Genomic DNA, 16,795 nt, shown 5'->3' on the forward strand with positions numbered 1-16,795 from the left:
CATTAGAATTAATACCAGCAACACAAACAAAAGGGAAAAACTATTTTAACTTTCATTCTTATAAGTATAATTTTACAAGTCACAAAAGATGGTTTGAAAAAAGGGGACAGGGTAGGTGGGTGTTATGGGGGGGGGGGGTTAAATAATGTGGGAATGACAAATGAGAAATGCTTCCAAAATGATGCAACTCTCCATGAACCATTATCCTGTTCTTCTGCTCATTAGTTTTTAAATTTTTTTTTGCTGATTTTCTTTTTAATACATTTGAAGTCTTTAATCTAGGAAAAAACAGGATGATTGCATCCATTGGGTCTATTTGAAAGTGTTCTTGCTAATAACAAACACAAATGTAATAAAATACATGCGCAAATAAATCTTGCTTAATTTTAATTGAACACTCAACATAGGTTTAATTATGTACTTTTTTGGATAAGATACATTGCTTCTTCTTAAGGCCAAAAAAACTAAAATTTTAGAATTCAGTTGCCATAGAAAATCTCATCCACGGGGCCTTTTCAAGTCACCCTGATGTGCCAATGCATATTTCTCTGCAGATCGCATCTTTCTCATCAGTGGCTGATTGCTCAGCAAGCATGCATGAAAGTCTTTGCAATCCATTTCTTTGAAATTGCATTGTGAACATAGAAGTCAATTTCTGTCTAAATGATCACGAGCTATCAAGCAAGCTGCTCTTTAAACAAGAGACAACAGCTGGATGCCACAGCGTATCCTAGCAATGATGTTTGTAGCACAGCCAAGTTATGTTGCAAACGTGAGCATCAGAAATTCCAGTTTTAGCATGATAAATAATTGGTCTATGGAACTAACATAATATTAGGCTATTCATGTGTTTATTTACAGCCTGTGGAGCGAGCAAACCAAAATCCTAGACTTTTTTTTTAGGAATTTAGAAATCTCAGCCGGACAGATATTTCCAGGCCCAAAAAGTGGATGCGTCCAAGAAAAAGAGGACATCTGGTCAGCCTATGATAAAGAAGCTTAATTGTGCTTCGGGAAAAAGACATTTAGCTCATCTCAACGTCCAATCCAAAATTTCACTGCCCCAGTTACAAATGTTTTTAATAAGCCACCGACTGCAGCCAGATGCAACAAGACGTGCCAAGACAGACACTGAAATCACCAGGCGCTGTGGGACCTCCCATCTGTTGGCCAAACCACAGCGGTCCTATTGCAACAGCCAACAGCTGTGTGGATGACCACGGCTGCAAAGTCCATAATCCCGGTGCGTATAGACAACATATCCAAAATAACCCTAACAAAACAGATGCGACTGCGTTACGGACTTTCTACGCGGTTTCACAGAGGTGTAAACTCTTTCAGAATTTTGTGCGGGTGCTTGCAGGAAATAAACATCCAAAATAAGAAAAAGGAAACTGGCGCAATACTTTTATGCTCCCGGCTGATTTCATTTGATCCTCGAGAAGGGACAACGGTTCAGTCTCCGCCGGGTCCTTGTGGATTGGATTAATCCTTGAACAGTGTTGTCACTGCTCGAAGATAAAAATGAACCATTTTGCAGCACACTAGCGGCCAGTTCTTTCCTTATTTCGGGTGATGGTGCTATTTTTAATCATGAAATCCTCTCCAAGGAATGTGTTGACTTGTATCTATGTGTCTGCAGGTCACTGAGACCAGACACTAAGCAGTCAGACAGGCGGAATACAGTAGCTATCTACATCCCATAAATCTACCAACAGAGTGTTCCCTACCTGCTTTGCTGTCTTTCCTGACAACCCTGGAAACTTATGCAACTTTTTTTTTTTGTTTTTCCAAACAGATCCCTGGCTTGGATCCCACAAAGAATTCCAGACAACTTCAGCTATTTTCAGTGAAAACGGCATCGGGCCTCTCAAACGACATTCCCAAATAAGGCACTCCAGCCCAGCATCGCCCTTACTGTGATATATGACTCAACTATCAAGGAATTATAGCATTGTGAGCGGATGCAGGGCTAGTGGAACAAAACCGTCAACACCCACAAAAAAAAAAAAACAAGTACATAATACAACTGCACAGATCAGGCAAGTCACAGTTGTTTTCATTGTTAGTGTTTTAGGCAAGTGAACACATATAGCTCAGACAGTCCATTGAGGATTGGATTTATTGAGTTAAGTTTTTCTTGTCCCCTTCACTGACAACAATTGTAACTTTTCCATCCACTCGATCATCTAACTTCCTTGACATTCTAACTCCTTATCGGTCAGATCCAGTACTACTACAGCTTTTCCCATTAAGCTTGGTTGTGTTGTATCAATACATGCTTGGCATAGAGCATTATTACTATGTGCCCTCATCATGTGATAAGTTCAGCACTAACTATATTCTGGTGGTAATATTTTTCTAGTCAATGTGCCCAGAAGGGAATTTTGGACATACAATCATCCTTCCCTATGTTCTTCATTTTGCATAACATATTCCTAAATTCTTCTCTAATAACTGTTCTTGCTAAGGTTTCCTGCATGGGCAAACTGCTGTCATACATGATGACACATTGAAAAAGCCTGTGTTCCTCCAGCACCTAGAAGCACTAACTGTATCATATGGTACTATGACTGGACAGGAACCACATTCGTTATGCAAGAGATGGCCTCAGATGTAATCTAATTCGGGCTTTGCTTACTTGTCTAGTCATAGCCATGGTCGTATTCATAGTCTTAGTCAGACAACTAAGGTTATGGCCCTTTAAGACTGACAGGATGAGAATAGATAGTCATTAATATTCACTGGCAGCTTTTATAACAGACTGAAATTCAATCAGGTTCAATTATTCTTAACATGACTCAAGGACAAGGAAAAACATATAGATCTTGGTTCCTAATTCAGCCCTTTAAATGCACAATAAAAACAGAAAGATTAGGGGGCTAGCTCCTCTTTGTCAGAAAAAAATAATAATAACAGCAAATCAAAATATTTTCAAAGTCATTACCAAAAAATACTGATTCTTAACTGTTGAGCATGAGTCTGAGAAGCTGGCCTGAAAATTGTTCTTAAGCTTTATTAGATTTACCTTTGTCCTAATTTCCTATAGTATAATTCAGAATTTTAAACAAATCACATGGTGTGCTTATCATGTATGGCTAAAACCTACCAGCTTGTAGCTATCTGTGCATTTCCATTTATTAGATGTTTTGAATTTACTTTTTTTTATGATGTGGGGAATACATACGGCAAGGTTCTAAATCAGATAAGGAAAATTGAATCATTTTCTAAAATGTGTACATTTCACTCAGTGAAAATGTAATGTTATAGTCATTATTTACCCATATGCTCTCTGGATCTCCAGGTTTATCTATTTAATGACTTCAAGTCATTTGCTATACATTGAGATCAACCGATGGAACTATGTCAGACGTTTTTCTTAATAGCATTTTTGACACCAACTACCAGTCAGAGTAACATAGAGCCTGGGGATATATAGATTAGACTTTTTTTCAGTTAGCTGGTTAGAGGCTATGGGGAATTAAATAAAGAAATAACAACACATAAAAATAAATAAAATGTAAAAACCTTAAATGATGCAAATACAGCTGCTAGCAAACTTATGTATCTTGTTGCCAGCATTGGCTAGCTTGAATCTGGCACATGATATACACCCCTGAGCTTGGGGTAGAGGAAAGGATTTTTGTTGAACAAATTACATTAGCAAAGCACAGCAATCATATAGCAACCCATTTGTTAGGCCATGCACAAGAGTGCCATCTAGTGGTTCTGTTTCTCAGTCACCTGCTTTGTTTTCAGTGAATAGCATAGCATAGGAGCTCATAGGAAAATCAGGGACATGCAAACCATGTCTAGCTAAAATACAGGATACCCTGTATTTCAGTGCATACAATGTGTCTGTAGAATCCATTTTATTCCCACCTCTATCAAGACCTACTCCTCCTGCCCTCCTTAAAAATGAACTCCAGGCAATTGGTTTAGCACAGCTGTGATGAGTATAGAACATTTGTGAATGAGGCATAGACTTTACTGTTTTATTGTCATTTAGGAGGTCTCAAAATTGTTTATATGGAATCTAACAGAGTAGCAATGTGTTCATCCTATTAAAAAAAAAAAAAAGAAAAACATTTGTTTTGAAAATGAATTTGCTATCATGGTTGAAAGGTGAAAGGTGCTGGCACAGATTGCTCTTGGTTTGGCTTTGTGGGGCTCCTGATCTCTCTTTACTGTGATTTTGTTAAGCAATTCAGTCCTTTTCTCCACAGAAACCTCAAACAGTAGATACGGGGACAAAGCCACAGATTCAACATACCGACCAGATACTCTGGTTAAATTGCGGCCTACCAATAACATTCCAATTTTATGAATTTTCCAAAAATTCATTATAAAATTCATTTTGTGTGACCAAGGACAACAGTATATATTGTTGTACATACTGCAGGGCAACGTAGCACTGGAAATTCCTATTGCTAACCAAAAATGGAGAGCATAGATGGAACAATGGAACAGAGTGTCCGGTGTATTGACTCTGTAGTAGGGCGATGTAACAGTATTTTCAGTCTTCCTGGCTTTACAAATCACATGACTGCAGCAAAACATTTCCTGTTGAGGTTTTTTATTTCACTGAAATCTCGTCAAATAGAATATAATGAAACTGCCAGGGCACATTCTATACAGCATTTCTAGATTTCTATCTTTTAACCACAGAGATTAAATCAGCAGTTTTTCGGCTTGGCTGGAGAGCTGGAGGACTGTGCAGGTTTGAGTTGTCATACGCCAGTTTATTAATGCAGCTGATGATGCAACTAATCAATCTCAAATGTTTTCTATGGTTTTAACTGGTTGTTCAGGTAGGGCGAAACCCAACACTAGTCACCCTGTGAATTTCCAGGGCTGGAGTGAACACCACAGGTTTCCTGAATGTTGTCCTTTCCTACAAAATAGACATGATATAAATAAATAATAAATAAATGGGTAAGTGTTCAGAAATCATTGCTTGCGGAAATAAGGCATGTGCCGAGACTGCAGGTATTTGTGCACTTTATCCCACGTGAATTTGTCACCACTAAATGTGTTCTGCAGTATGACCCTACCTGACACCAGAAAAACCAACAGCCCAGAAAATGAAAATGTGAGGAAATACAGTGAAGATGATTTTGAGATGACAGGTTGTCTTCTGTGAACAGCTGTTTTACACTGCCACCTACTGGGTGATGATTTACTTTCCAATTTAGTACTTTCAATCACATGCACGCATGGAACAATCAGTGACCTCATTCTCTTCATAAAAAAAAAAATAAAAAATAAAAAAAACAACTGTACAACAAAAGTACCTCACTATTAACGTTATATTATTCTTTTTGCACTTGTATTGTTATCTTGATGTTGTAGCTTGTTGTCATGCCTTCTAGTTTGACTTAACTTTACTCTCTGACCTAACCTATGCTTACTGTGCGAACTGCACTTGATGTGTTCATGGCTATGAATAACTGTTACATTATGAGTATTGTGCCTTATCGGACCTGTGTTTTGTAGTTGTTCCAATGACCTTCGGTATGCACTTATTTAATGTTGTTTTTGGATAAAAGCGTCTGCCGAATGAACGTAACGTGAAACCCAAAAACACCAACAATAAGAAATAGGGGGTGGGTGTAATTACAAACTTTGAAAGAAATGGTTGAGAGACATTTTAATTAGTGGCAGACACAATCAAGCCAATTCAGGGCCATGTTAGTGTAGCATGTAGCATCTAAATGAAAAATCCCACAGACAAAATTGGCGGAACGAGCAATGCACAAAGAACAGGAACTACCCTGACTTCCTTCTGCCTGGGATGTCCAACTCAAGACCAGAAGAGAGACAGTGTCTGCAGGTTTTTTGGTTTCCTTTAAATTAGCAGTCATAAGTGGACTCTAGCCAATCTAGCTGTCTAGAACTGATCTGACAAATTAAATTAAATTGAATTAAAATGAATAGGTTACTCCTTTCTTTTTTGTAACATAAATATTTGTTTCTGAGATAATGTGACATTAAGTGGATAAATCACAGTGGGTAGCACTGTGGCCTCACAGCAAGAAGGTTTTGAGTTTGAATTGAAGCTTGTGGAGTTTGCATGTTCTCCCCGTGTCCGCGTGTGGGTTTCCTCCCACAGTCCAAAGACATGCAGGCAGGCTAACTGGAGACTCTAAATGGTCTGCAATAGATTTGGGACTTGTCCGGGGTGTATTCCTGCATCTTGCCCAATGCATGCTGGGATAGGCTCCAGGACCCCCACACCCCAGACCAGGAATAATTGATGGATGGATAAATCATCCCTAATTCTTAAAGGTGTCTAAAGCTGACAATCAACAGGTTGTCAACTTCAGGAATCGCATGCTGGAAAGCTGGAACAACAAAAGGCGAACCAAGTTTGGAACCACTGGCCGAATGTATCACAGAAAAGGTATGGCGTTTATGTAATGCCAATAATCAGCGCGAGCAAATTTTCACTGCGCGAGCACAGAACTTCTTTCACGCGTGGAAATTCCAACACCGAGAGTAAAACAAGCAGCCGCGCGCGCGCATATTCACTGCGTTGGTGTTGGAATTTCCACGCGTGAAAGTGGTTCTGTGCTCGCGCAGTGAATATCTGCTCGCGCTGATTATTGGCATTAAATTGACGCCATAAAAAGGTTACCTACAGAGATCACAGTGTACGCCAATATTTTCACTCAAATACGACAAAAAACTAACTTAAAAGCACTAAGCAGTGAAGTTAGATTGATAGGCTACGTGGGGAAGTGCGCAGTATACCCTGTAGTTCTGATGAAATCGCGTGAGTCAGTACCAGCACCCGTTAGGGGGCACCAATTTCCAAAGTGTCCACCGTAATATGACGTCATTGGCTGTATCTTGCTACATTGAGAGAAATGCTATATCCGTCCTTTCTACTGAGTCCGCAATAAGAGAGGGAGCTGGTCTGCGTGAACTCAAATAAAATCCAACAAAATGATCATCTACAAGGACATCATCACGGGTAAGATCATGTTTCAATGTATTTTATTATAGTTTCTTATTAGGATTGAATTACCATTTCTGTCGTATGATGCCTTAGTGTGAAAATATTCACGTTATTTTCATTTAGCTGTTTAGCTAGCTAGGCCTACAGGATGGCCTAGGAGCACGCAACCGTACCTCGCAGTACCGTTGGCTCTTTGAATACGGTTTTTCTAAAAATGTACCGTTCACTTCAGCTTTCAATGCGTAATTAGATGGTGTTGCGTGCCGTAATATGTTGTATTGCTATTCAATCCAGAAATTGAGGCTACATAGCAGTTTCTAGAACATACCGGCATTTTGCCGCTGTTACACCCAGGCCGGTAGCAAGCCAGCTAACGTTAGCTATCCCATTATTGAAGTTTTCACTTTTAGAATCATCAGCTAGATTACATTCCTAACTTAATTAAGCTAGCCTTTAGCTGGGGTTTTTGGATAACCGAAGTCATATGTTCATTATTTTTTGCGGTTTCAGTAGAGCTAAATTTTTGCTAAGACGGTTGATAATCGATAGCATTGCGAAATACTAATTTGCATTGAATGATTCAACTAGCCAGCCAGAGTAGCTTGGCCATTTTATTACTTATCTGTATTGTAATGATAGCTGTTAAAATTATTATCTGACCTACTCTGTTCTGTTACAGCAGTGTCTTATTGACTCCGTAGTATGAAGAATTTTATTTGATGTTTAAAGGGCATTTGTTAGTTACCGGTAGTTGTCAGGCTTTATTGCTAAAGAAAAGCCATGGTACGGTTTTGCACATGCGCTTTAAACGTGATACGAGCCGGTGCGGTTAAGCTTCTTGTTGCTTCATGTATGTAGTCGTCATACTCTTTCATTAACGTAAACTTCCCCCCTCTTTGCAGGAGACGAAATGTTCTCTGACATTTATAAAATCAAAGAGTCCGAAAATGGGATGTTGATCGAAGTTGAGGGAAAGGTACGTAATTCTTTAAAGAAAACCTTTAGTTTAAGGTGCCAATTCAACTACACTGAGAATATCAGTCTGAACCCATTTTGTTTTTAGCACTGCTATTGTGATTAACTAATCGTACACTATTTGTGATCAGAGAAGTGTGTCCGCATCACTTAATCAGTCGTTAGGATGCTGTTTCTGAAATTTCCTTTCCCATTATATCAGTCTCCATGTCCAATGTGTACAATGTACATTGATTGTACACCTCCATTTTTAGTTGAATTTTGCATCAGACTGCCACCATGGAAAAACACTTTACCGCAAGATGTGTCACTTGGAATAATTCAGTGGTTCCCTGCTCCTGGAGATATATTTCATTTCAACCCTAATGTGGCACACTCAATTCTACTAATTAGCAGCTCAAGATCTCTAGCTCTTGAATGAGGTCTGCTTTGTTAAGGTTAGAGTAAAAACCTACAGGTCAATACATCTGCAGGAACTGGGTTGAGAACCACTGGCATAATGTTTTTCAACGACAAATTTGTGATGTGGTCAGACACAGGGTACAGCAGGGTTTCCAAATTGCGGCTGGCAGGTACTTCTGTGTTTGACTAAATGGAAGTCTTGGTCGATTAATAAGATTTATTATCTAGTAGCTTTATTCCAGTAGTACACAATCTGTCTGCTATTTTAAAATGCAAATGCGATGTCTAATTTGTGTACAGGTTGTTTAAAAAAAGTTTAATTGTGAAATACAACTGCAGTAACAAGGTGTACAGCGTACCATATGCTTTTAAAAGCCCATTTGTCCAGAACCAAAAGAACAAACATTACCATAACGATAAAGCCCGTTTGGTCAGAAAGAGAAAAATAAATGAAGATACAAGTCTAGATAAATACCAAAATAAATGGGGAGGCAATGAAATGTTTTTTGACCTGCTAAAAATAATTGCACAAATCCATACATAGGTGTAGGGTATTTGATAGACTGCACACGACAAATAGGCCTGCGTCTACTCAGAATGGTGGGCTGCTCGTTTTAGTTCCTGCGCAATAAAATAAAATAAAAAAAACAGCCATTGCTGAACTTAAGTACTCTTAGTCAACAACATAAGGGGTAAAATGCTGTTGTAGCCTTAATTCATTAAAATAAACATTATTTGTATTGACCATTAGTAAAATATTATTAAATGCTAACATGTTTTAAGTGAGACAACATAATGCTGCCATAACATTATGAAAATGTTACAGAATTGCAAACATTGCACCTTTGAATTTCCATGTTTCAAATGGAATCTAAGTAAGGTGATTGTAAATGAAATGTATAAACTATCAATTTTTTACAAATAGACTAACCTATACAAAGAAATGGCGTTGATCCTTCAAATAGCTGGTTTTCCCCTGTTTAGTGATAATAAGTTTTCTGGCTTGGCCTAAGCGACATATCGCTTCCTCAACATTTTGAGTTTCACTGTTTAAGGTAAGGTAATCTTATTATCCCCGAGGGGCAATTTGTTGCACAGCCAGCAGTAAATGCAGTCGTCATCAACAATCAACACACACCAATCAACACACAAAAAATTCACACAAAAAACATAGAATTACATAATGTTATTCAAAAGGCCAATGGCAGCAATATATCCTATTTTGAATAAAACCAAAGTGCTGTACATTTAAAGCAGTTTTAAACTCCTAAATTGTCGTTTTAGCCCATGGCAATTTAAGCAAGGTGAATATATAAAGTAAAATCTGCTTTACAATCAATTAAATGTTATTAGATGGTGTTAACAATAATTTATTTACAGTCAGCCATTTTGTGGCTGGAATATTTAACCATTTCAATTAGACATATTTGAATAATTGGTAAATAGAAGGCTACTAGACAATAACATTCATTAGATATTTTTAATGATTAAATATATTGCTATATCCGCACCACTCCCTTGGTCTTAACCCGCTACATGCTCTCCATTGTCTGTGACACATTGTGTGGATTTGTAATACACAGTAAAATGTCCAGGGTTAATTTGGGACCAAACGTTATCTGTTAGTTTTGGATCAACACTGTAAGAATTGAATTAACACTGGACATTTTTCTGTTTTCTGAATACCAGCACAGCTCTATATATATATGTATATATGAACGGTGCTAACATGGCAAACCAACCTTGCCGACGATGCTACTGTAAGTTACTTTTCTTCACTCTGCAGATTTCACTGTGTTGTTCTTAACTGTGGGGAAAAATAACTAAAAGTAAAGCGAGCAGCACCATTCCATCGGTTTCCCAGCTGATCATACAACTTACATACTTGAGTTGGTTTTTGCCTTTTTCGAGTTCATGCGCAAAATGAGAAATGGAAACAGTTTTTTCGAATAAGTTCTGACGTAGCGAACATTTAAGTCACATGACTGATCAGTTTGCAACCTCTTCTGCTCTGTTTATTACAGCCATGCGTAACGTAGCCTATACCGCCAACTTCTGCCGTAACTACGCTTTGCGTAGCCTTGTTCATTCGCTCCAAACCAGTTAATGGAAACACTCTTAATTCGCATTTTCTTTTTTTTGCGATATTTCAAAAGTTTGCTTAAAATTTGCTTGAAAATTTAATGGAAACGTGGCTAATCAAGATATCCCTTAACTGGAAGCGAATTGAACATTGCGATCGATAGGGTTCATGGGTGTTTCCGAATGCGGCATGCTTTGGGAAAAAATGTGGGATTCCGCATTAACGCGACCTTTGGGGCGGCTCGCCGTTCCCCTCCTCCCCTCCTCGATTGCAGATGGTGAGCAGGACCGAGGACATCGACGACTCGCTCATCGGGGGGAACGCCTCGGCCGAGATCCAGGACGAGGGCTGCGATGCCAGCACCGTCAGCGGCATCGACATCATCCTGAACCACAAGCTCCAGGAGACCAGCTTCACCAAGGAGTCCTACAAAGGCTACATCAAAGACTACATGAAGGCGTAAGTGGCTGCCCTGACCCGGGCCCGCCCCTCGTGCGCTGCGGTCTTTTTTCCAACCTCTGTTGCGACCCCAAATTATAACAAGGCCCTTTTGTTGTTCTTGGAGTTTTAATGTCTATTGAGGGATGATTTGACTGCATTAGACCAGGTAACGTACAAATGGGTTTTGTTTAGACCGGCGAGTGAATCAAATGCCTCATGTGGATGGGAAGAGCCACAGCTTGCAGCCTTGTGTAGCAGGCTCTCCCTCATTCGCTCACCCTCGTTACATTCGTTACCGCGGACCCTCTGATAATGAGACCGATGCCCGCCAGTCGACCGCGGTTGCCATGGGAGCACGGAGGAGGGCACCGGCGGCGTTTTTGCACCGAGTGCGGTTGAACGCGATTGCCTGCTCCGTGGCTGACCCCACCCGAAACTCAAATAACAATGTTAATGTTTTTCCCCCTGGGCCGAGCTGAGCCGGGGCTATTTAGCTGAGCAGGCTGTTCGTTTGTCTTGCTGATAGCGCTGTGCAGACAGCGTGTGCAGTGGATCAAAAACCACGACAGGTCCATGCCTGTAGAGTGGAAACGTGGGCAGGGCTACGGGAGAGTTTATCGATGTAGATACCCATGTTGTAGATTTTAATCTAAGCGATAAGCCCAATATTACGCAAAATAGAACCCTGGGAGTCTCCTGGATTACAAAAACGTTATGATAGATTGATGTTGTGGACCCCGGTTACGAATGTTTCAGCTTAGTCTCGGAGAAATCATGTTTTTTGTTAGTTTGGTATTTGAAATGCCACAGTACCCATGAGCCACAGCATCTGTTACCATATCCTATGGCCAGAGCCTTGCTGAATCATGGAAATTTTGGTAGCATCTTTGTTGTCTGGTTTTCTAACTTAACCTCAACAAAATGGCGGACTACAGAAAATTGAGCTCTGCGATTTGGCCATTCCTAATGCAGTGCTCTTTGGGGCTGTTAGTTTGTCTTCTAAAGGTATATTGAGCCGCGTTTCCACCGCAGGAACTATACCCCGGAACTAGGAACCTTTTGAGGAACTCAGTGCGTTTCCACCGCAGGAACTAGGGTCTAAATTTAGTTCTGGGGGCTTTGTTTTACCCCCCAAAACGTTCCTGCTCGGGGGGTAGTACTTTCCGAAAGTACAGGAACCTTTTGGGTGGAGCTTGCAGCGCTGAACATTTCTGATTGGTCGAGTACTCGTAGCGTTTGTGTTGTATTTATTTTCCGCCATTACCCGCCATGTTTGAAAATATGCAGCGCAAACCAATTTATTTTCATAATAACTTGTAACAAATCAAACTTGTATGTTATGCGGCGCAGTAGCCTACTTTTGGTTATAACCTGTCAACGTCTTGGAATTATAACGTGTGCTCTTCTGTTCTTTTCTTGCTTTAGTATTCGTTTTATAAAATGCTAAGCATTCGTGCTGGGACAGCATATTACGTAGGCTACCAAAACATTCAAACGGATTAATTCGGTTGCTGAATATTTTCTTCCGGATTTTCTTTGTTAGCCCGTTGTAATTGACTCAAAACGTTTGATACAGTTATGTGAGGTATGCGGTAGTTCTGCACGATTAACATTGGTGATACAGTACAAGCAAACTGGAAATCACATGCCGCACTTTTTATCCGGGTAAAATAACAGGTTAATTCTAGTAATCTTCGCTTTAGCTTTTTCAGACTGCCGTAATTTTACTCAATTTTACTGCCATTTTTCAATTCCACGAAAAGACCAGGAAGACTATGGACTCATTTATGGTGCATGGTTCGCATCTGGAGGGCACACGTCGCTGCTCGGCTAGCAGTAACTTCGAAGGAAAGCAAACGGTGGCTGTACCACTACTAATTAACATTTTCACGCAAGTCCGAGTTTTCGTTCTATTCTTGTCATTTTGCGATTAGCCTATATGGAATTGACGACGAGAAAGTAATAAAACAGCTAATTGTTTACAACGTGTGCATGTTTTCTGCTGTTAATGAATGTGTTTGAGAGGATATATGAAAATCAATAAATACAAAAGTAACCATATATAGTCATTGTCGGTAACCCGTTGTATATAAGTAGAATAAACCCCTCCAGGCTGTCCCGGTTATTAGAAAATAATGTAGGCTACTTCGGTGGTAGTATGGGGTTACAGAAGAACTCATATGACAGATGGACCGACGACAACGTCAGTGGGCTAATTTGCCTAATCTTCGCGGTACTTTAGACCCCGGTGGAAACGCAGACAACCATTGGCTGAAGGAACCTTTTAGTTCCTGGTAAAGTCGTTCCTGGGACTGAAAGTTCCGGGTAATTTCGGTGGAAACGCGGCTTTGCAGTGTTGTACCTTTGCCTTTTTTCCAAAGAACCAAAATTCTTTCAACGCTATTGCTAACGTTTTGAGGTGATTATGCAACTGGAAGAGTTTCATGCCCGTCCAGGGTTGTGAAATGCCCGAACGGCGCTTCATATTTAGACTGTCGTGGTAAAAAGCGAATAGAGCTTTTGCTTCTGGAAACAAAGCCCCTCAGTAACCACGCCCACGTTTCCACTATATTCCCTGGCCCTCCACTGTGTACACCAGGGATACTCGAGGATCTGCCACGTGATGCTTCCAGCAACGCTGGTCTTTATTCTTCCCGCCTGATCAGTGGCTAATTCAGTTGTGTGAGATCAAGAGAGTGGAATCTGTGACCCAACAGCGACAGTCACTTAAATATCATGTGGGAAAGAATTCCAGCTGGCCCTTGACAGCCATATTTGAGTGTTCCGGGTGTAGTCCTTTTAAAGGAATACGATATGGGAAACTGAACCCGGTTTCTGGAGGACCACAGCGTCCCAGTGTTTATTTTCAGCCTGTAATCGCCAGCCTGTTCAGAACCAAGAAACCCGGTGAGCTGAGTTCGTCAACAGCTTTAATCAATCAATCAAGTGTTGAGTAACAAAGAAAACAAGCACAACCTGTGGTCCTCCAGACCAAAGGTCAAGTAGCCACGGTATATGCTATACAACTATGCCAGCTGTTTTCCTTAATGTAAAAAAATATATAATTTTTCAAAGGCAGACGATGAAGTTACTGTTACTCCAGCCTTCTTGGGGTTGACTGGCTGTTAGTTGCTGGGCCACATTGGAATGACTCTAATGCATTTGTACAGAATCAAAGCCAAGCTGGAGGAGATCAACCCTGACCGGGTGAAGCCCTTCATGGCCGGAGCACAGGGGGAGATCAAAAAGATCATGGGCAACATGAAGAACTTCCAGGTAAGGAAGCAGGCCAGAGCCACATTTCCTAATAAGAAATTGATTGATTTGTTACATTTAAATAAGTTCATACAAGTTCATACAAGCCAGTGAGTACAGTGAGAACTTCTGGTCTTGAGAGACCATATTTTTAACACTTAACACATTGACACTGGTCAGATCAGACACTCTGGTTATGAGTATCGATATGCTGGGTAGTGTCATTGGAAATATATTTGCTTTATAAGTGGGTTGGGGTTTAAAGATTGGAAACCATGGATCTTAGGACCCATCTGGAGGTGAGGATGGGTGAAGGCAGCTTGGTCCTTGGTGTGCTGGAGAGGCAAAAAAAGCCTGTTTCTCTCACTCTCTAGAAACTTAACAACCATTCATTTTAATGACCTAAAATAGAGCTGTCGCTTCAGCTTTCTGAATATAGCGGTTGCCAACGTAATAATATTGTTTCAAAATTGAAGACCGTGTTCCAGAACGTGTAAGTAAGCAGGCCTCTGTGCTGACACGTGAAAGACTCACTGTGGTAAACATTGTGATATAGTAGAAACAAAGGCATCCGTAACCCTAGTCTCTTTCTCTGTCGCAGTTTTTCACTGGAGAATCCATGAACCCAGAAGGCATGGTGGGTCTGCTGGACTTCCGTGAAGATGGCATAACACCTTTCATGACTTTCTTCAAGGACGGCCTGGAGATTGAGAAATGTGTAAGTCCCACGCGCCCTGGTCTCGACGATGACGTCGCCAGTTTTCTCGACAAACCGGCTTTCGGGTGACAGGGCATTTCCCTATGCAAACGCGTGTGAGGTTTCCCAGTTTCGTGCAAATTCGACATTCCCAGGAAAGTAAACTGTGAAATGTAACGTTTTCTCGATGGCAGTCCTGGACAGTCAATGTGAAATGTGAATCTTGCGTGGTTGCCAGTGCCGAGGTTTCTGCTTATCGGTTTGCACTGAAATGCAGGATCAGTGTTGCACTTGCACGTTCTCCACAATAAAGGTGTACATCACATTGAAACGAGAAAACGTCTTGTCAGATGAAAAAGAAAAACGGTTTTTTGTTTCCCCTCTATTACAGTAACGCTTCTGGATTTGGTGGCTTGGAATCTCTACCACCTGTGGCCTCTTACCGATACAGACTTCCTAAGGTCATGGACATGGATTTGTCTCTCTGTTCCACGTTTGGAATGGAAGAATCTTCAAAGTGTCAAAAAAAATTTCAAATGTGTTTCGGCCCTCTAAGCAGCAGCCAGCCGTGGATCCGCGTTGCAGAAGGTGGACTCCATCGGAAAAGGACATCGGACAGTATTTCACTCGGTTGGCAATAGGAATGTGACAGCGTGAAAACGCTGTGTAAATATAAGTATTTTCTGCAAAGGACAGTTCTTTTTAATTTGCCCACTCGATTCATTGAACCCCTGGCTCCGTCATTCTGTTCAGTTTTATCATATGATATGGTCTCTCCCCCCCCTGCTCCCTCAACTGCTGGTCAAATGTAACGTTGGAAAATAAATAAATAAAAAAAAATGAACCACTGGACTTAAGTTTCAGGTGTCCTATAATCTGTGTTGCTGTCATTTTCTTCTGAGCTTTCAGGCTATGGAAGGCCTTTTTTTTCCAAAATAAAATAAATATGGCTTTATGGTATAAATAATAAAATAAATGCATACATATATACAATATATATACAAATGAGTCTTAATTGTGGAATAAATCAATAACACAAATTTCATCACTCGTTTTCACAAAATTATTTAACATTTAAGTTTTATTTCAAGAAGTGTTTATTCCATAATGGTACTCTAAAACTACATTTCATAAAGATGCTTTTATTTCTAATAACAGCTTTTATTATGACATTTCATGGTGTGGTCATATCAGGCTGCATGCATTATGCATAAAAAAGGTGTGACATGATTGATCAAAGTAACACTGCCTTGGACAAATGTAGGCTATTAATCAGCAAGCGAGAGAATGGATACAACCGGTGGTAAGTAAAATGGTATCAAGTCAAGAGAAAAATAATGAAGAATTTAAGTCATGTATGCCTGCAATTTATGTCCACACTTGTCATCAATAATAAAACGTATTTTCTCAACACACTGGATCCATGCCAGAGTATGTCAGAGTGAATGAATTGGCACTGCAAGTTGGAAGCCCTCACATAAGTCTATTTGATTCTGATAATGGGGTAGCCAAGCATAGAATGTGCTTAAGCCCTTCGTTGCACTGATTGTTTCTATATGAAATCCAAAATGAGTGCAAAAAACTCAGGCAACTGTATGCAAGATGGCTGTGGGTGTTGCTCATTCAATTTGGCCTCATGGTGGCAGTATAACCAAATTTTTATTTCCAAGTTTGGGAATGAATTAGCTTCATAAATGTTTCATACACCACAGGAGACAAAAGACTTGCTTTCCCTCGTGATGGACGTCTTGCACGCTTTGGTTGCAAACTGAAATTTGTATGTACATCACAAATCTGAAAAAAAAAACACGATTTTTCAGGTAAACCTGAATTATGAGAACACTACATGTTCCAAAACAAAGTATCCATTTAAAATATTCTATAGCAATAGGAATGCAACCACATGATTACATGATCACTCAACATCTGCCTGGACTCATTTTGTCATTGATTTTTTATTTTATTTTTTTTAATCAGGTTA

General features: G+C 40.1%; 1 protein-coding gene across 1 annotated transcript; it reads left to right on the forward strand.

Moving 5' to 3' along the window:
- The first annotated feature begins 6,817 nt into the window (after positions 1-6,817).
- Positions 6,818-15,671, forward strand: tpt1 (tumor protein, translationally-controlled 1). The gene is made up of 6 exons (XM_064326837.1): positions 6,818-6,976; positions 7,864-7,937; positions 10,696-10,880; positions 14,033-14,138; positions 14,719-14,835; positions 15,206-15,671. Exons 1-6 carry the CDS (start codon positions 6,949-6,951, stop codon positions 15,206-15,208), a joined length of 513 nt encoding a protein of 170 aa, XP_064182907.1. The 5' UTR covers positions 6,818-6,948; the 3' UTR covers positions 15,209-15,671.
- Positions 15,672-16,795: the final 1,124 nt, after the last annotated feature.

The sequence above is a fragment of the Anguilla rostrata genome, chromosome 3 (genome assembly GCF_018555375.3).
Source record: "Anguilla rostrata isolate EN2019 chromosome 3, ASM1855537v3, whole genome shotgun sequence".
NCBI classification, from domain to species: Eukaryota; Metazoa; Chordata; class Actinopteri; order Anguilliformes; family Anguillidae; genus Anguilla; species Anguilla rostrata.

Excerpts from the sequence above, each read along its gene's own strand:
- tpt1 (XM_064326837.1), top strand. The coding sequence starts at position 6,949 with ATGATCATCTACAAGGACATCATCACGG. Across the intron at positions 10,881-14,032 it reads ATCAAAGACTACATGAAGGC|AATCAAAGCCAAGCTGGAGG; the intron begins GTAAGTGGCTGC and ends GCATTTGTACAG. Across the intron at positions 14,139-14,718 it reads GCAACATGAAGAACTTCCAG|TTTTTCACTGGAGAATCCAT; the intron begins GTAAGGAAGCAG and ends TCTCTGTCGCAG.